The sequence below is a fragment of the Condylura cristata genome, unplaced genomic scaffold (assembly GCF_000260355.1).
Source record: "Condylura cristata isolate star-nosed mole 26May11 unplaced genomic scaffold, ConCri1.0 scaffold00004, whole genome shotgun sequence".
Classification (NCBI taxonomy): domain Eukaryota; kingdom Metazoa; phylum Chordata; class Mammalia; order Eulipotyphla; family Talpidae; genus Condylura; species Condylura cristata.
The window spans coordinates 44,122,286-44,143,623 of record NW_004567105.1 but is presented as its reverse complement, the minus strand read 5'-3'; the positions used below and the strand labels follow the sequence as shown (position 1 = coordinate 44,143,623).

Genomic DNA, 21,338 nt, shown 5'->3' with positions numbered 1-21,338 from the left:
CTGATAACAACGGGAAGAGCCAGACGCTTCTCTCTCCACGATGAGAAGACACAATGAAAACACAGTGTCTGTCAGTCTAGAATCCAAAATGAACGCCCTCACAAGAATCTACCAAGGCTGGCACCCTGACCTTGGAATTCCAGCCTCCAGAATTGTGGGAAATCAATGTTAGCTGTTGACACCCACTGTCTGGGTATTCTGTATTGTGTTCACAAATTACAAAAAGAAAAAAATCAAGTGAGTACCAGCAACAATAACAGCAGTAACAGTAATGATACAGTAATCCTCCTTTTTCTGAGGAAGGTACTTTCCAAGATTCCCAGTGAAGTCCTGAAACCATGGAACAAACCCTATGTGTAGCTTGTTTTTTCCATAAATGTAGAAAAAATATATATACCTAAGATAAAGTTTAATTTATGAATTATATTCAATATGAGATTAACACAGTAACTAACAAGATGTAACAATTATAACATACTGTAGTAATAGTTATTTGATTATGGTCTTTCCCTATCAAACTCTCTTAGTGCATATATTTTCAGACCATGGCTGACTGCAGGTGACTAAAATCATGGAAACAAAACTTCAAATAAGGGCTAGACCACACTAATAGTAATGTTGCCAGGCTTTGGTATAGGAATTCCACATGTTTGTGTCATTTATCCTAAGGACAACATCATTAAGAGTAAAATTACTACCCATGTGATAGATAAGGGAACTTAGTCCAACTTCTAACCTATCCAAGTGTAAGATTAGGATTAGGAAAATGACTGAGATTGCAATGTTGCTTGGAGGTCATAGAATCAGTCGTGATTATGCATATAATTACAACACAAATGTAGCATATTCCATGTAGGGAGATAAGTTAGGGGTGACTGAGTCTCCTAGTGGGTAAGGAAAATAGCACAGGCAACAGACCAATTAGAAAAGTGAATCCAAGGGCACCCTGAATAGAGCAGCATTGTTGGCATGAAATTATCTATACTGGATGATAATCTCTCTTGTGTTGGTGAGGCTGTCTTGAGTAAAAATTAAATTAGTTGTAAGGATAGAAACAGTGAACTCAGATAAAACTGAAGGTGAAAAGACTACCTCAAGGCAGATTTATTAACTAAGAATACCTGGGATATTCTTTGATGTCCTTGTACAAAACAGTGCTAATGAATGGAGTAGCTGAAAATGGAATTTTAGTAACAGCAGGTCCGCAGAGAAAATTCCTTACAGAGGTACCCATCCTATAATGTGCCGCTAGTGTCAATACCCCAACATAATACTTCAGTTTCTGCCTATGGTGCGAGTATGGACAGGTCAAGCTACATAAACCCAGGCTGTTTATTCCATTCGGCTTTCCTCATTAGCAATATTATTGTACATTGGGGCCCATCTTTCTCCAGTCCTGGAAGCTAGGGAACACCCAGAGGGTTTAAAAGTGGGTAGCAAAACTATGGAAGATGTTTTTCCATGTTTATTGTGCTGAGGTTGATCGCCAGCCTGGGACTTCTACTACAATGTGGCTATGGCCTGTGAAGAATTTATGGACAAAATTATGCTAAAACAAAAATTCTTCCTTTAGGTAAAATTAAGAGGACTTAGTTGCTGGCAACTTTCAAGTCTCAGAAAAGTCATAAAACCAGAGAATCTGCTCTCACACTCTTGCCAAAATTCTCCAATCCTGTCTTGAAGAAACAACAAAATGCTGCTTTTGTTTTGAAAGTAGGAAAAAATACTCTAAGGATTATGCTAAGAATTATAGCATTAGAACCCTCTCTTGAAAACAAAAACAAACAACCGACTTTATTTGTCTTGGCAAACATGACAAGAGATTACAGCCCAAGAAGATATAGCAATAGCTTTAACTCTAACTTAATGGGCTTATTAATGAACATACTTGCATGTTTGTACATGAATACAAAACAGAAATGAAGTATCTGTTGACAGTATTGAAAAATGCCCCATTAAAAAATTATGTGGCACTACATCAGCTTGTTTCTTTGTTGTAAACCTCATCCAATATGTGGAATATGTGTTATGTTTGTATGATGGTAAAAATAGTCAGAGGAAGTATGCAGCATTACAAACTCTTAGGCCCTCTTCAGACTTCCAGAAGTGAAGACTGTTTCACTGGAAACTTGGTGAGTTCATGATAATATTCCCTGTGATGCTTTTCTTTTAGCAGAATTTTTACTAAAGACAGAACTTGTAAATGGATATCAAAGGCCATTAAAAGCTTATAATTAATTTAATTTGACAGTTAATTGATAGATAGCACTCACACTAGATTGATAGATAGCTAACAGTAGATTGATAGATAGCAGTAACACTAATACTCAGCTTGTTCATAATAAAGTGCTTTAAAAACACTTTGATGATAAGGGAAGAAAGAGAAGTGTAAACTCTGGATATTGTTCATTCTATCCACAGGGAAGAGCTAAGGGCAGAGCAGGAGCCTTTGCCTGCGAGAGCAAGGAACCTTCTCTAGCATCATCCTGGCACCTTTCCTTGAAGAACTGAGGCAGGGCACACGGTAGTCCAGAGGAGTCTTCAACCCTACAGCGTCTTCCTGGACTTCAGACCAAGGTTCTCAGGATAAGCTTCAGAAACCACAGAGCCATGATGCCCGAGTGTCCTCCTGTGCCTATTACACCAGATCCAACTATTTCATTGAACAGTACAATGGTCAAATGCAAAGTAAAAGCATATAGCGTGCAGAAAGCAGGTGTGGTGTGATTCTGGATGGTGGTGGTATTCAATAAGATTCCCAAACTACTAATTCTGACTGAAGCAGCTATGCCTCATTGGACAGACCTCCGCCTAACTGATAATCATTCACTGCCACAGAAATGTGCAAATTTCCTACTGAAAAATTCTGAAGAAAAGAGAATATTGTTGAAAATAATTGAGATGAAAAGGTGCCATATGGCTAGGCATCGTAGTATAAGACAAAGGCACCCCAAACCCAGGATTTTGTCTGAGAGTTGTAGCATATGAAACAGGAGACTATTATTTTTTTAATGTTAACTAAACATTTTTATCCATTAGGTGTTTCTAGTGGCCTTGCTTCCCACCAAATGAACCTGTGGTATTTACTGGCTGGGAAGAAAGAGTCCAGAACAAAGGTGGCAACTAAGAGCTTAACTCAATAGTAGACACAGTTGCTAAAAGCGAAGTGTTTCTGATTTGTAAGAGCTAGGCTGAGAGATAAATGAGTTTGCTCTGAATTCAAGTTTGCTGGACTTAAAGTGAGAGCCCAAGTTGGGAAGGCTGATCACTGAGAAGAGGAGACCAAGGCTAGAATGTCAGTGTTTCACCACACAGAAAGTCAATGAAAAACCAAGTCAGGGTTTCAGAGCTAAGTAGAGTTCATACCTGAAAAGACTGTGAGAGTTCCCCAGAAAAGTTGGTGGGAACACAGAGAGCAGTGTGTACCATGCTTCCTAGGTACAACCCACAGGAATGTTTCTACTTTTTTTTTTTTTTAAGATTTATGATATTTATGTATGTATAAAAGAGCTGGGTGTAGACCACAGGTATGGGGGTGAGAGGATTCACCAGAGACAGAATGGGGAGCAGAACAGGTAAATCTACTGAAATACACTGCTGAGGGGAACAGCAGGCAAGACAGGAAGGTCTACTATGCCATGTAGGTCAGCTCCCTGGCTGGGGATTGAACTCACGCTGCAGTGGTTGGCAATAGTTTCATAATGCTGAGACTTTAACCCCTAGTACTACCAGGGAGGCCAGGTACATGTTTCTTTATTGATGTTACATACTTTTAAGTACACAGGGTCACTGGGTCTTCAAAGACACTGCTGGATTTAACAAAAGGTTATAAACTGTGGGGAAGTGACTAGACAAAGAAAAGGGGGATTAGGCTCTGGAGGTAGTAAGTGTGGGAACTGATTAAGAACTGTAGGGTAGATGAAGGGTATTTAATAAGACCTGTGTAGCAGGCTCAGGCTATAAGAAATGAGGGTGGCTTTACAAAGGAAAATGATGCCCTGTTTTTAGGCAGGGGGCGCTATTTAGCTATTTACCTTCTCACTTATCTTCAGCTCGAAACAATTCTGAGGCTAAATGGCATGCTTTGGGTGGTCTGGCACACTTTGGAAGACACCATGTTTTACAGTTGACATTATTAAGTTATTTTGAAGTATTTAATCTCTCAAGTCTTTATTCCACCCACACAATGGTGGGAGTCCACTTTGGAGGATCATGGGCAAATAATCTATAGTTAATCTCTATCCACTGATCATGGATTAGTTCCAGTCTGCACAGCTGGATTGTTACTCTAAGTGTGGATTCCATTATACACAAACAACAACTACAGAATCTTGTATTGAATATTATGAACCATGAAGTAGACCTGCACAATAATTCCACAGCTTTCTGGTAGGGTTTGGCAGGTAGAGAAGGAACATTTTCTTGACTTGAAGAGATTGCATATATTTCTAATCAAGACCTGTCCATGATAAATAGTGCTGGACAGATACCCAGCACTAACCCTGGTGGCACAATGGGTTAAAACTTAGCACTGCATGTTAGCCACAGTCACGTCAGTGTGAGTTCTATCCCTAGCACCAGAGGTGAGCAGACCTCTCCTGTCTTGCCCACTGCTCCCCTCAGCAGTATACTTCGTCAGTCTGCATGTTCTGCTCTCCACTCTATCTCTGATGAATCCTCTCTCATTGCCCCTGCACCTCTAGCCTGCACCCCAGTTCTGTATGCATAAATAAATCTTAAAAAAAAAAAACCTTGAAATAGTTTTCCATAATGGTTGTACTAGTTTACATTCCCACCAGCAGTGCAGAAGAGTTCCTTTTTCTCCACATCGTCGCCAACATTTGTTGTTACTAGTTGTTTGAAGATGTGCCATTCTCACTGGGGTGAGGTGGTATCTCATTGTGGTTTTAATTTGCATCTCCCTTATTACAAGTGATGTTGAACATTTTTTCATATGCTTGTTGGCCATCTGCATATCCTCTTTGGAGAATTGTCTTTTTAGCTCTTCTGCCCATTTTTTGATGGGGTTGTTTATTTTTGTTGAGTTTTGAGCTTCCCTATGACCCAGCAATCCCACTCCTAGGTATCTACCCAAAAGACACAAAAACACTGATTCAAAAAGATACCTGCACCCCCATGTTTATTGCTGCTTTATTTACAATTGGAAAAACAAGGAAGCAGCCCAAATGCCCAAAAGTAGATGACTGGATTAAAAAGATGTGGTACATATATACAGTGGAATATTACTCAGCAACCAAAAAGAGAAACACATGTCTTTTGCAGCAACTTGGATGGAACTGGAAAAGATCATGCTTAGTGAGATAAGCCAGAAAAAGAAAGAAAAATACCGGATGGTTTCACTCATAGGACCAGGTGAGAAAATAACAAGAATAATGAACAACCATATACCAGAGACATTTTGTGGGGGTGGAGTGGGCAATGGGATAAAAAACAGGGGGGTCGGGAGGGAAATGCACGGGTTTATGGTGATGGCACACAGGTGACTTGATGATGGGAAACCCGCGGTGATTACAATTGAGATGGAAAAAAAAATGTACAAAATGATGTAAAAATAAACTATTATAATAATAATAAAAAGAACTCGCTTACCAAAAAAAGTGACATTTCTAGAAAATAGTGGATATAACACAGTAATGGGACATGGTTTGGCAAATCTTGAAGGTGACAACACAGTAACTGAGGAGCAACAGAATGCTGTTAGGAATGCATTTTCATGGGTGGAATTTTAGTCTTCTGGTAGCAAAACTGAAAATACTAGCTACAAGGGGGCACCTTCCTTGCAAATCACATTTGGCAAGGAACTCTTAGTCCACCCAAAGTAAGACGACGCTTGTCCAAGCCACCTCCTATTCTGCTCTACAACCATTAGGAGTTAGGAACACAGAAGAGATAGAGAAAAATCAAAAATATTTACAAAAGAAGAAAAGGAGTCAATAAGTATCTGGAAAGTACACAGATGAAAAAATGGAATTTTCCATGAAAGGCTAGAAAGAAGAATTTAAATCTAAGCAGAGAAAATGAATGTTGGCCCCAATGAGAGTGTCCTCAGCAGGGGTCACTGGGCCATCTGGAGGTGCACGCCTCCCCACTCTGAAATAGGGTGGAAGAAAATAAAGATGAGCTTAAAGTGGAAGGAACTCTGGTCCCAGAGGCATGGCATAGCTGGGTCTTCTCACCAGATGTTCCTAGTCTGCATTTCCCTGGCTAATAGAGAATTCCTGCCCCAAAACCTCAACATCTCAAACTTGCTAAAAGGTCTCAAAGTATAAAATGATAGATGGTCTTTATGTAAAGTGACCAGCAAGAGCATATAATTCTTACATTTCACCTAAACACCTATGGGGAAACAGACATGAGTGGGAAGGCAAGATTTTAGTGCTGACAGAGTAAGAATCCAAGAGTCAACAAACAATCCCAAATAAAAAGACCATGGAATTAAAGCATATCCTCAACTTTAAATCAGGCAGCCAGGCTAGTTTTTAAACACAAGGAACTCATCAGTGATATTGAGGACACACATAGGCAGAAGTCCCACCAGTTATGGATAACAGTTTAACAGATCCTACTCAAGTCAAATACATGTACATAAGTAAAGGTGTGAGCAGTTAGTAGTGAACCCAGGAAATAACTGTCTGAAATAAATTTCTGACTTAAAACAAAACCAATGAAAACTATGAAAAGATGGTACAAGAGAGGCAGGCAAATGCAGATGAACTCTCACCCCCAGGCTTTTTAGTCCTTGTTCCAGTTCATCCCCAACGTCATGATGCAATTTTTGCCACTAACCCCCTCATGCAGGTGAGAAAACAGAAGGAACTTGCTCCAGCAACTGAGTGGCAGAGATGGGGCACAAGCCCAGGCACTATGGCCACCCTACACCTGAGCACTCACCCTCACCTGGCACTTGGCAAAGCTGAGGCACAGACTCCAGCTACAGTTTGATGAATGCTGCCAACCTGTGAGGGTTTCCTGAGACCGAACAGAGCAGGGACTGTGTGTTTCCTCACTTAGCCCACACTCAACCTTATGGGAGAGGAACAGTTATCTCAGTTTACAGATCACACAGAGGGGTCAGAGACACTAGAAATGCAGCTTCCTGAGCCCTCAGAGCACCATGCTCACCCTGAAGGAGACCTTTGCTGTTATCACCCCTTCAGGAAACTTTAGTAAGACAGAGACGGAATCTGTTCATGTGCTGTATCTATCTGTGCGTATTCATGGAAATAGTAAGACTTTTTCTCTACACCAGTTTTTGTTTCCACTGAAAAAGTGGGGTCTACAGCTTAACAGATCCTTATTCAATCAGTCTACTCTAAGCAAAGGAAGTGGTTTATTCACTAGTTTCTCTTTTATTCAATCCATCAGTATTTATAAAGTGAAAGGAAACATAGACGAGGTATAGTTCTATGTGATTTCATTTATATGAGGTTTGATAACAGATCAAACTACTGTATGGGTATAAAAATGTACTTAGTGGTTGCTTCTGGAAGAGAACTGGCTGGGAGAAACTTCCTGGCATGAAGGAACTTTTTATTTATCTTTATCTGGGTGATGGTGACATGTTTGCACACCTCTGTCCAAGTTATCAACTGTATATTTAAGAAATCTGTATTTACAGCATGCAAATCTTATTCCAATGTATTTTTAAACAATTGTCTAGTTTGTGCCAATGTGGGTACCGAAATTGGTCCCTGAATACATATTCTAACTTGCAGCTGGATGCTAAGTCTCTACCAAATGCTCTGTGTCGACAAGCTAGACCTAGGAAACAGCTTCATCTGACTTTACTGTTGTCTGTCCTGGAACCCCAGGCTTAACTCTGATGACCCAATGTCACAATGGAGTAGAAAGTCTAGTAAATATCTTAAAAGGTCCAAAGGGATCTAAGACCTTCTCAGCTAAAGATGGGCTATAGAATCAACTCTTCTGAAGTTCCTACAATGGCTGCTGGGAAGAGGTAACAAAAGCCCACAAAGTCACCACAGGGGCTGAGCAAGGGCAGCCTTCCCCAGACTGAGGACTTTACCCCTCTGGGTAGCGGCCCACAAGCTGCCTTGTGATACTGCTTGTACTTGGCACTGAACGATTATTTACAGCAACACTGACTTTGCTTTCCACAAGTTTATGTCATTTTTCCAACTAGATCAGAACTGGCTGACTGGTGGAATTGTCTTTACAACAGCTTACTGCCTTCAGTGGCCATGCATGGCATCTTACATACAGATTCCTAAAGCAGCATCTATAAAAACCAATTTTCTGAGTCAGATACTGGACAGGATCTCAGAAAAGGATTATAAGAATTATATGTCACGTCTGCATGTAAGAGATAGCTACCCAAGAGATAAAATCAAGATGCCAATCTACAGGAATTACTAAGACATTAAAAGATTTAGAGATACAAAACAGGAAAACTGTTGCAATCTGGTCCTTTTGGAAAATTCAGGACATCTGGTCAATGCAACAATGAAGCAGCCTTAAAAGCCTTTTCCATCTTTAATAGTTTCTGAAGAAAATATGTATGTGATCAATTATATAAAGGTGTCTTAAAGGAACCAGTTATTAATCTCTTAGGATTAATAAAAAGAAAGAACTAATCGAACTGAGCATGCATTTACTGATTTGCTTGAATCATGTTTTCTATTTAGTATAAACATTCTTATTCAATCCTCACAAAAATCTACCAGAAAGTGCTATCATTATGCCAGTTTTACAGGCATTTAAAGGGCTGATTACTTGCCCAATTTAGGATGATAGAATTAGAAGGCTGTCCTGCTCTCCCTGGGTGACAGTCGCCTTCAGTAACCTGCAGACAGTGCCACTGCCCCTCACAGACGGAAACTGGGAGAGAGGAGCGCAGCTGGCACACTCCAGTTTGCTGCTTAAGGGTGAATAGTGAGGGATCTGTGAAAGGTTTAGACAGTATAATAATTAGGTAACTAAGAGAAAAATAGGCCACTTGGGCATATACTCAGCTGGCATTTCCTAGGACAGTTCCACTAAAATAGACCTGTGTGCCAGAACGGAGTCCAGGTCAGGGCAGCCAGCAAAGGGCAATTTTCAGGTTGAATGATTGCGTTTTCCACATACACCACGTTCATCCCGTACTTCCCCTCTGGATCTTACCTGCACTGTCTGTACTGTGTAAATTTTCTTCAGATTGGATGCACACTCGGCTGCAGTGGCACCAGGGAGGGATCTAAGCAAACACAGGAAAAGAGCAAAGGAACAAACCAAAGAAATAGTCAGTTTTCATGAACCAACCCAAAATCAAAGCCTATAGGTTTTCATATAAATCAAGTAAAAAAACCTTAGAATTTTGATGTGAAGATGTGTTTGCTTCTCCCAAAACTGCCTATGTATTCTGTCCCTAATTAATAGAAAAAAGGAAAATATAAGGAAGGAAGGTATTGGAAAACTTAAATCACACTACAAAATACAAAATAACCTTGTAACAACCTAGCATTTACCCAGGAGTTTGGACAAGAAACTGCTTATTGTAAAGATTACAATAAAAATGCTACACAGGGACCTGAATATAAGTATGAAAAACTTGTCAGTTCCATGGGAGTAAGTGTTCACGAACTTTTGAGAAACAGAGTGATCTTTTGCCAATTTTAAGAAAACATGATTACTAAGAGTCGATTTCTGTTCACCTGAATTTGCATGTGTTTCCAAAACACTCTCCTTTAGAAAATACTTTCCGTATTTAAATGGCTCTAGAGAAGTTTGTGGTCAGAATACATTAATCTTTAGTTTGCCATATGTTCCACTAGATGGCAATATACCACAGCTTTAGTCAGAAAAAAACAAAACAAAACAAAACAAAACAAAAAACACCCACTAATACTGGCTTCACCCAGCCCCATTTCCAGGATTAGGGGTAACATGACAAGGTCTCATCAACCTTTACCAGTGAACTCTCAAATTCCCACTACGTTTTCTTTCTTCCTATGCTGAACTAGTAGTTATCATTCAACAGTATTGGGACCCAATGGCATCAGACTTAAGACAGCAATTCTTAAAATCATGCTTGGGGGCCCACCCTGGTGGCGCAGCCGGTTAAAGCACAGCACTAAAAAGCTTAAGTTATTTCCGCATGAGTTCGATCCCTGCCTGCCCCAGAGGAGATCCACATGGTGCGGCAGACACCTTCTGAGCAGCCCGCTGTTCCCCTCAGCAGTGTACTTCATTGATCTGCCTGTTCTGCTCCCCACTCTGTCTCTGGTGAATCCTCTCACCCTGCACATCTCTGGCCTGTACCCCAGTTGTGTATGAATAAATAAATCTTTTAAAAAAATAATCATGCTTGAGAGCCCTCTGTCTGGTAATTAGGTGACAAGGAAGAGGCTTGCAGAAGCAGCCAGAACATATGGGCTCACAACTGACCTAGTAGGATACGGATCTATAAAAGGAACGCCCTTTCTGAGTCACTCAACCCCAGCCCCAGTCCCCTGAGAAACTGAGTAAGACATTCAACTTTCTGAATGGTTTTTGAACCACTGCACACTACAGATGTGCATAAAACTCACAGGGCTTGGAGGTGAGAGGATGTCAAAACAAAGGGCCATGCCCAGGAGGAGGAGGGCAGGCATCCCTGAAGCTACATATTTGACTATGGACCAATGAGAGCTCCCTGTTAGGTCTGAAAAAATGCATTTCTGAATCTAGTTCCCTTGCCTGGAGGTCACTAAGGAAGCGTCACCATGGACTAGTTGGGGGACAAATCAAGAGGTCCCGTTGAGTAGGTCTACCCTAAAGCATGGGGTTTTATGACTCTTTTCTAACTGCTGACACTGTTTTCAGCATAGCACTACTTTAATAAATATAACATGTAGCCTAGTTTTTCTAGTAGGACTCTATCAAATTCTTAACATTACATGACAATGACAAGAGATTTTTAAATGTTCTCCCTTCCGAACAAGTCAGTCTGGATTGGACTTGCCAGTTAGATTTGAACCAGAAGCTGCACTGTCTACTGTTAGTTACTGCTCCTTACAGTATCAGAGCAGTCTGTGCTCAGCAAAGCTGCAGCCCTGCCAGCAGCCAGCCTACCCCTCACCTCCCTGTTACTTTAAAAGACAGTTACAGCAACTGGGAGGTAAACATTTGTATTGAATTTCAGTGAAAAGAAAATTTTTACTGGTACCTCAGAAACAGTATATTCTCATAGCTTTAAAAAAAGTCTTTTTACTTCATTCATGTTACAAATCATAATGTCCCAATAGAATACTAACCAAAATCCTCCTTTGTAGAACAGGATGCTCATCTGGAGTAATAATGCCCCAAGAGACATTTGGGAATAACTGGAGACCTCTTGGGTTATCGCAGCTGAAGGGGATCTATGACTTCTAGTGAGTAGAAGCCAGAGCTGCCACGGTGCACAAGACAGCCTCAGAATAGAGAACTGTCTTAGTTTGTAATACTGGAAACCTTGGTGTAAACATGTAACAGTCTCTAAAGACTGTCTCACAGAGCTATGTTCTAGAACTGTCATCCCTGCTCACTGAATTGCGAGATTCCTGAAGGCAAAGAAACAATGTCTAGAGACATTTTCATTTGCCTGGGAAGGAAGAGTTGGGAAAGACAGCTGAAAGACTATGGTTATTCCTAGTTGAGTTCTAGCCAGAGCTGTGGAGAATCACAAAACCAAAGAATCAGGTCTGATTTTCCGTCTTTGAGCTTGAGGCCACCTCCTACAGTGTACACAGCTGGAGCTGAAACAATCAGTGCCTAGACAGTTCTAAGGAGTTTGAGTTGTTTCACTAGGATTTCCCCTCTGAGATAAAGAATTCAAGGTAATAGTGGCTTTCTTTTCATGGACATGTTTTATATGAGAGGGTTTTGTACATGTTATTTCTAACCCCTACAGCAATTGTGCCAAGTTGATGTCACCCCCATTTTACAGATGGAGAAACTGAGGCTTAGTGAGTCTGTTTTAAAGTTGCAGAACCAGGTTCTCTCCCAGGTTCCTGGTGCTCTTTTGGGGTTCGCTAGCCCTGTCTGGATCTGATGGCCATTTTCTTCCTCTTGGATGAGGCTGACTCTTAGCGGAAACCAAGTAGCCACTGCTAGCATGGGTAGCCACATATAGCCTAACTAAAGCAACTCTCCTGCTAGCCCTCTGAGACTCCCTTCTTGGGTCCACTCACTGGTCTGGCCTATTATTCTCCCCTCATCACTGCCCATCTAGACACAGGGCTGAGGAGGGGTGGAAGCAAAGATGTACTAAAAGGTTACAGGCCATCAGAAATGCTGAAGTAATGCCCCCCCCACCCAAATTTAATATATGACATGATTCAAGAATAATACATCGCCAGGCCATCATTTTCAAGGGCTGAACAAATCAGGAAGCTACTTTACAAAAAAAAATGCCACAGATGAGCTGCAGCAGGAAAGCAGGGGCATCAAGAAGATGGTCTACGGCCCCAATAGACGTGAGTTCAAATTTCAGTTTGTCACCTAGCAGCCTGTAACAAGCCTAACCCTTTCTGACTCCCACTTCTCTCTTTGAGAATATGACCTTGACCCCATTACTTTGCTACTCAGACTACATGAGCTAATGCTACAGGCAGCATTTACATAGTACCTGATAACTAACCAATAGTTATCATTGCTAATGTCATCATCATCATGACCATCATCACAGGCAAAACAGGAACATCTGAGAAAGCAATCAAAACTCAGTGACACAAAGCACATTTTCTAATCTGTAGGACATAAAGTAAGAGTCCCAAGGAGTCTGTGCATAATGCAGAGAGCTAAGATAGCAAGCCCACCAGACACCAGTCTCTCGGAAGTCAGGTCACAGCTAGAGTGCGGCTGCTCCCTCTTGGAGTTGGCTAATCCCAAAGCTATGATGGCTACAGCAGGAGAAGAAAAGGATCGCTGAGTTCTGTCAAGAAAGTGATTAGTATAAAGATCTCACGGGAGCTCTTTATGTTACTTTAAGGACAAAACTCCAAATTCCAGCTTTATATTACTACTGTCTAGCTTCAACTTAGTAACAATAGGAAATGCATCTTAAGATTCTCTACATAAAAATTTGTGAGAAAGTCCAGTATGGCTAATTCTATTTAAGTGGTTTCCAGATACCAGAACAACATTTACAACATTTAATGTGCTATTCACAATACACCTTCATCTATTCATCAAAGCAAGTCTCTGAGAATCTCCACAAAACAAAAGTAGTTAAGCTCAACTGAAGTCCAAAATGTCTCAAAGCATTTCATCCTCCCTTATTTAAGAAATACTTACTGAGCACCCAAAGTTGAAAGACTACCTATCAGGGGCTATATGCACAATTATCTTATTTCATCTCCATCAAAACACCATAAGGTAAACTTAAAGTCTAGAAAGTGAGGTGACTTGCCCAAAAATACAATTGGTAGGGCTAGGGCTTGAACCAGGGTTGATTGAATCTTGTAGTCACTAGCCCAAACTGATAATACATGAATGCCTCATACTCTGCTTGGTACCGCAAACACAATTCTCCAAACACAATCCTCAATTCACTCTTTCCAGCAGTACAAAGGTGCCTTCTCATTAAACTTCACATTTAAAGAGCTGTTTGATACAAGCTGAGCTCATGAACAAAGTTCCTATGAACAAAGAGGCTTTTGAAAAGACCTATGGAAATTATCTTAACCAATACTGACTCTTTCTTAGTGGTCAGAGAACCACTTAATAGCCTCTGTATCCCTGGAAATGCTTCTTACTAAGAAAAAAAAGCTTAAAGAGCTTCCTCAAATCCTCCCTGCACTCTTGCTGCTCATGCAGTGGTCCAACACTAGGCAGCACCACTTGGAAGGTTATTAGAGATGCAGGGTCTCTGACCCAACACCTGCTGAATCCTGAGACCCATCTGTAAAATGTTTGAGATGTAATGGTTTACATTATCTAAATCAAATCACTATAAGAAATGCTAATAACTCGAGAAGTAAAAGCTAATGAACTATGAAGATAGCATCACAAGGAAATCATAGAAATCACCAGTCTTGTGGGTACATTCTCTCCATCATCCAAAAAAAAATGATTATGACAGGATTATCGTTAAATATGAAGTACATCCTATACAGACATGTAAGTATAAACTTGGAGGCAGGACTCCTTCCCTATTTTGAAGGAGGGAGTCCTTGCTTAATTATCTCCCATGAAACTGACTCCTGGTTTCCTTATTTGTGGAATTAAGTGCTAAGACCAATTTATCTCTCAAATCCTATCCAGCTCCCACATTAAAGGACATGAAATATGGGAGACCTATGTCCCCTTCATTGCTCATATACACAAGGAAGAAGATGCATGAGAGAGGAAGCTGGAGTCACAGAGTCTTTAATTCAAATCCTGTTTCTGCTCTAGATTAGCTGTGTGATCACAGCAAGTTAATCTGCTAAGGCCCAATCCTTTCATCCCTACTAAGTTGCCAATACATCCTACCTCAATACTGTGAGGATTTTTTTTTTATTATTTGTTCATACAGAACTGGGGTACAGGCCAGAGGCTCAGGGGCGGCGAGAGGCTTCACCAGAGACAGAGTAGAGAGCAGAACAGGCAGATCGCTGAAGTACACTGCTGAGGGGAGCAGCGGGCGGGTCAGGAGAGGTCTGCCACGCCATGTGGTCACCTCCAGGGCAGGCGGGAATCGAATTCATGCGGAAGTGGCTTTAGCTTCTCAGTGCTGTGCTTTAACCCGCTGCGCCACCAGGGAGGGACAATACTGTGAGGATTTTATGGACAATTGTGTGCAGCACCCAATATATTGCTTCATACACTGAAGGAAATGGTAGTTAGTAGTAACAGGTTCAAGTGGGAAAAGATGCTTAAAATTTTATGGTCACATTATATGCAAGGGGTAGATATGCCCATTTAATGTGTGTGTACACACAATACATGTTTGGTGAAAACATGAATGATGACAACATCCCACCTGATTTGAGAGACAATTTTATTTCAATCAGAAGAATAACTTTAAGGAGGGAAACTTCAAAACCAGGGCTATGTCTCTTAAATGCTAGTCTACCTGTTGAATTTACTAACGTCCAACTCAGCCATCAAAAAGAGACTGCACAGGCCCAGTATGAGAATGAAGGGTGCCCCTTGATCACTCACTCCATCAAGGATGTTTTCATTTTAACCACTTTGAAGATAAAGATCTGCGGCTCAAAGCTATACCAGCTTCTTGCTTGAGAAAAGTCAAGTATAAAAAATGACCCAAGGTCTATTATTAACATTTAATAATATATCTACTGAAACTCTTTACATAGTCTAAATGTTTTATGTATTTGATTGTGATTTCTCCCTTCTTCCTTCCCAGCCTGTTAGTTTCATAACAGTAGCAACTAGGACTCTTTTCATCTTGATATATAATTAATCCTTCAACACATGCGGGTTGAGTAAAAGAGAGGTTCAACAGTGTTAGAGTTGATGACAGCATTAAGACCCTGTTTTGAACTGTTACCATGCCAGACCACTAAAATCTTGTCAGCTCTCTTAGGTTTGGAAATGTGACAATGGCACCTGTAGCACTAAAAGCAGCGTTATTTTTTGAGCAGCTTGTACAAGGTAATGACTCCTCTGAATGATGGTGCTCAGGGCCCTAGGCCTATCTAGGACACAACCAGTTAACACACACATGGACAGGTTGGAAGCCCCAATGTCAGGGCTTTGCTATGCCTAACCTACCCAGAGACCCTGAAAGAAAATGAAATTCTGGGCCAGTAAGAGAAACTGTGTTCAGAAGAACAGGAATGAGAAAACAGTAGGAAAAGTCGAGGAGACAGCAACTCTTCTCCATGCACACTATGACCTTTCATGCAACCCCTCCCAAGGCCCAGGAGGTCACTCTATAAACAAGGATGATTCTTAGATCCCCTTTGACAAGCCTGACTCTACCTCTGCATATTAGAATTGTAATACAGAGCACACCATTAGAATGCATTGGATGGCACCCCACCCTAAAAGGTAGATCCCCCGAGAACTCAGTATCTCTCAGAACTCTTCAAAGACAGTTTTTGAAGCCTACCCCTTGGAGTCCCGGGCCTATGATGTCCTCCTCTTTGTATTCTCAGCATCTAGAACAATGAATAGCAACTAATAAGCTCAGTTGAGCTGATTGGTAACAGAGCACTAAGTTTCAAATATTGATCTCAAAGGTGGTTGTTACAAGCCCACATTCGAACCCCCAGAGGTCTTACTGTCCTTTGGAGGGCTGGAGACTGGATTTTAACAAGCGCAGCCAGGTGATTCAGCTTTAAGTAGCAACGCCCATACTTTGAGAAGCAATCGCTGGCTGGCACTAGGTTGCCACTATGAGGAACTGCAGGGACACAGAACAAGGCAGTTGGAGTCCTATGGCCAAGCAGGAGGGACAAGCAAAGGAATCAAAGATCCATGACACAAATCTACAAAATAATGCTGGGGAGCAGAAAGGCGTGGGCTCAGTCCTACCTGGGTCAAGGGTTATTTAAGGAAAATTACAAAGAGTTGGCATCTCAGAAAGGCTTGAAGATGGATACCTGGCATCTCTACAGGTAGACTAACTGGAAAAGGGCATCCTAGCAGAAGGAACACCACGAGATAAATCTCAGATACAAGCAAGTCCATGGTCTGCCAGAAATAGGGCCATTATTCTGCTGTTACTGGAAAGAATGGTCAGATTGAGTGGTATTTAGGTGTTGGGGAGGAGAAAGGGATAGGGCTTCATGTTTAAAAGAGTAATAAAGAGGGCCCTCCCTGGTGGCGCAGCAGGTTAAAATGCAGCACTAAGAATCTATAGCCACTTCCCTACATGAGTTCAATCCCTGCCTGCCCCGGAGGTGATCCACATGGCCAGTGGCAGACCTCTCCTGACCTGCCCACTGCTCCCCTCAGCAGTGTACTTCGTCGATCTGACTGTTCTGCTCCCCACTCTGTCTCTGGTGAATCCTCTCACCGCCCCTGCACCTCTGGCCTGTACCCCAGTTCTGTATGCACAAATAAAAATAAATAAATAAATAAATATTTTTTTAAAAAAAAGAGTTATAAAGAGATTGTACCAGCATCTGTAAATCCGCAGTTTTCACCTGTTTTTAAAGCCAGGGGATGCTTTTCCCCCAAATTAAAGTGGCCTATTTCTAAAAACAAACAATAAATTCAGAGTTGCTTTGGGTGAAGTATAGTGGAAATCCCAACTGTGCCTCTAAGGTGTACGATCTGCACAAGGAATCACCCCTGGGTGGTAGGAAGGATTTACTGAGGCCTGACGAGTACTAAGCTCTGACCTGGGATCTAAGGGCAGGGCAGTGGCCAACAGAGCCCTTCCCTTGTAAAGCTTGCATTTCAGCAATGTGTATGACATGCCTATTTGCTGTCAGGAAACCCTGCTGAGAAGGTGTCACTGGAGCAGGGACTGGATGGAGAGGAAAGTACAGGCGGTTGCAGAAAGAGCAGGAGCAATGACTGGTGGCAAAGACCTAGGCTGGGATGATGGAGAGCGAGCAATGGTGTCAAAGAGCAGAAAGGCCTGGGCAGGAGGGAGAGTGACAGGGAGACAGAGCACTAGTGTTCTGACCAGGGCAGGATAAACCACAGTCTTCTGGGCTACTGCAAGCAGTTAGGCTTTTGTTCTGAGTAAAATGGGGAGCAGATAAGTAGTGTGCTCTTCTTTAGGTACTACAGAGACTACACTGGATGCTGTGACAGGCAAGAACTGTAGTAGGCAACGGGAGAGCATGGAGATGTATCAGGTGAGAGGGGGTGCAGCCCAAGCTGAGGATGCAGGTGGGAGGCTGAACTGGATTCTGGGCACACACTGTGCCGATCTACTCAACAGAATTTGTTGGTAATGGATGTAGAGAGGAGGAGAAGGAAACAGGAAAAGAGATAAAGAGATGAAAGGGAGGAGGGGAATGAGGAAGAGAAGCTGGAGGACAGACACTGGAGGAGGGGGATAAGAGGGAAGATGAGGTGGGGGGCAGGAGTGGGGAGGAAGGAAGCAGCAGGAGGAGGAGAGAGGAGGCTTCCATACAACTCCAAGATTTTTCGGGCTGAGCAACTGGAAAGATGAAGTTGTTAAAGGCTCTTATCTGAGATGGAACAGGCAGAAGGAGGTAAATTTAAGCAGAAAGTTCAGGATATTGGCACCATTAAGCTTAGATGTGTATTCGACATCCATGTGGAGACAGATAAGAGGAGCTGGAAGAGTAAGTGTAAAGTTTTGGGAATTAAGCAAATAAGGCACTGAAAGCCTGTGACCAGATGAGACCACTAGTGTGTATGGGGACGAGAGGAGGCCCCAAGGTAGCACTCAGAAGAAAGGGGTTCCGATGAAAACAAAGTAGAGACACACAACCAAGAGTGGCCTCCAAGAATCACAACTCAAGGGCAAGCTTTTTTAAAATTGTCTAGGGAAGACCAGAAAAAAATTTCAACCTATACCCCCAACTAAAATTAGCCCTGCACTTAAATGCTTAGTCATACAATCTAATTTTTTTTAAAGATTTTTTTATTTATACATACAGAACTGAAGTATAGGCGAGAGGTGTAGGGGTGGTGAGAGGATTCACCAGAGACAGAGTGGAGAGCAGAACAGGCAGATGGATGAGGTACACTGCTGAGGTGAGCAGCGAGGCGGGTCAGGAGAAGTCTGAAGTGCCATGTGGTTCACCTTCAGGGCTGGGGATCAAACTTGCACTGAGGCAGCTGCAGCCAGCTTGCAGTGCTGTGTCCTAACCCGTTGTACCACCAGGGAGGGCTCTAATTATTATTATTTTTTTTAAGTAAGTAAGAATCTATTGGCATTTACTCTTGAAAATGTAAATAACTCTGCTGAGAGGCTCTCCATTCATCAGAGTGGGTGGAGGGCGATGAACTTGGGAGGCTGGCTACCTACCACTGAATTCTGAAAAGCTATTCCAAGGCTTGGTGATGGGATATGTACAGGGGAGAGGGTGCGGTAGTCTGAGAGATCAAATAACCATATTTAAATTGAACATTTATTAGGCACTTACGGTACACCAGGCACCATCCTCAGAACCCTGAGATAAATCCTATGGTAATCCCCATCTTATGGACAATGAAAATAAAGGGAAAGGTAAGATAGATTAGGAGGTATGTGGAAAGGAGAACCTTAGTAGAGGAAACCTAAAGATGCTATGGGATGCCAAACTACTTTCTCTGGGGTGAAGGCTGCCTAGGGGGCTCTGGGGAAAACCTTACCACTGTCTCTAGAATCTTGTTTCTGAGAAGGAAGAGTTACAAATTAACCTCTAGGATACAATGTGCTCATAAATCCAATCCGTGGGAGAGAGCCTACATAAATGCAACAGACCCCCAGAAAACTGGACAAAGTTTAATAAAAGCTATGGGATGACTGATCAGACAAAATAAATTCATATGTGCAATATATAACTGATTACAATTTCTGAATTGATATAGCCATTTCTATTACAAGTTTACAAGTGGGGTAATAATGGGTCATTTGCTTACTAATTTCCAGAAGAATAAACACTTAGGAGGAAAAAAACCATTTGAATCTTCACTAAAGTTGTTACAGTCTAATATCTTGTAAGGTACTAGATATTTTTTAAAAGCAGTGTTTGTTATCTAGTGCTAGTATCTTAAAGCATTCTTAAAATGTGCTGACACCAAGATTAATTTTGTATTTTTTTATAAGAAACTTTTGGGATATCATTTCTGCCATTCAAAAGTACCAAAGCTACAATTTAGATCACAGGTCCAAATTTAACACCTTGAAAACAGATACAGATAGCCACAACATGCCTTTGAAAATAGTGACTCTGATTTCATTTTGGAGAAGTATGCCAAGACTTCTCATGATGACAGTAAGTGTTCTCGTCCCATAACGAAAGTGAAAATGTTTCAAAAAAGGAGATTCGCTGTATTTTCCCTACCCCTACCTTCTTTGGGCCCCCAGAAAAAACAATGGCTCCAAATGTGAATACTTATAGATGGGTGCTTTTCTTTTTTTTTTTTTTTCCAACAGGAGAAAAGGCATGAGCTCTCCTTAAAAGAAAAAAAAAGGGGGGGGGATTATTACTTTAAAAATATCTTGCAAGCACTTTATGCAGGGTCTTTTATATCAGATTTATGTTAATTACACTTCACAAAAATCTGCCACCTACATTTCAGGATCATCTAACTTTCCCAAAGTTTTGGGGACAACTGTAGCTGTGACCGTTGGGAACCCACTGTGCGGTAGGTACTAAAGGCTTTGCTTTCGTTGATGAAATGATCTTGTCAAAATTTGCCTGTCTCCTCCGATGTCCCAGGCACTGTTAGAGATCCTGGAGAAAGAATGTCAAATAGACTGTGCTCTTTAGTGCATAACAGAAGGCAATGTTGAGGGACTGAGCAACAAAATGAAAATAAAAATTCATACATACTAAAAAGCAGCAGCATTAAGCCTTAGGAAGAAAACAAGAGCGGGCAGGAGAACAGACACTGGAGGGTGAGAGGTGCTAATCCAGAGACCAAGTACTCAGGAAGGGCTTTCTGAGCTGCAGCACCGAGCTGCGGGCTTGAATGCTACGAAGTCCCTTTTCTACTTGAAGAGGTGAGAGAATGCCGGCACTGAGCCCCCAGCGCTGGGCAGGTTCGTAGCCCTGCTGTAAGTGTTCACCAACTACCTGCTCAGAGGAGAGAGATTTCGAGGCATCCCCGGCAGTTTAGGCCACGGCTGGGGATGGAGGCGTCACTGGGCACCAAATACCACCACCACTTCCCTGGGGGCTGGCTTAACTTTCCAAGCGCCATCAGAGCAAAGGTCGCGTCCAGAGCGCCTCAAGAGTCCTTCGGGGTAACCAGGGCGGCATCACTCCAGACCTTAAACAAGGGCCCGGCTTCTCCGATTCCCCGCCGCCTCCCACCGCCCAGCCAGGTCGCCCCCCGCAGGCAGCTCCCACGGAAGGGAAAAAGGGGAAAGCGCTGTAGAAACTTTAGGGGCAGCGCCTCTCCGCTCCGGCCTGAGAGGCCAAGTGACCCAACAGCCGCACGCCCCGGCCCAAACCTCGGCTTCCGAGCCGACTCTCCACCAGCACCAGAACGCGCGGGCGCCACTACAGGGCTGCGGGGCCCGGGTCTGAGCACCCGCGCGGCTGGGTCGCGGCGCCGGCGCGAGCGTGGGGGACCGGGAACTAGGGAGCACCGACGCGGGTTCGCGCCAAGACAAAGCGTCCGCGCCAGCCCGGCGGGCGCACGGCGGCTACAGCGGGGCCCAGGCTGGAGTCGAACGCGGCGGGCCCCGCGACCCCTCACCTGTCGAGCCAGAAGGTCCAGGGCGAGTGCAGGGGGACCCCGCCCGGTTCGGGCCGCAGCGCCGATAG

The 21,338-nt window shown here is 42.6% G+C and overlaps 2 protein-coding genes across 3 annotated transcripts in view; one reads left to right on the top strand and one right to left on the bottom strand.

Annotated features, from left to right (window-relative positions):
* The window catches only part of EIF4E3 (eukaryotic translation initiation factor 4E family member 3), an 85,186-nt gene that overhangs the window by 38,123 nt on the left and 25,725 nt on the right, over positions 1-21,338 (bottom strand). For both annotated transcript variants that reach the window (XM_012720462.1, XM_012720461.1), the window contains exon 3: positions 9,145-9,217. The gene's annotated coding sequence lies outside the window, so the exon portion shown is untranslated. The remainder of the gene's footprint in view (positions 1-9,144; positions 9,218-21,338) is intronic.
* GPR27 (G protein-coupled receptor 27) overlaps positions 20,699-21,338 on the top strand; it is a 29,297-nt gene continuing 28,657 nt past the window's right edge. The window contains exon 1 of the mRNA XM_004676551.2: positions 20,699-21,292. Within this exon, the coding sequence (XP_004676608.1) occupies positions 20,699-21,292 (594 nt within the window). The remainder of the gene's footprint in view (positions 21,293-21,338) is intronic.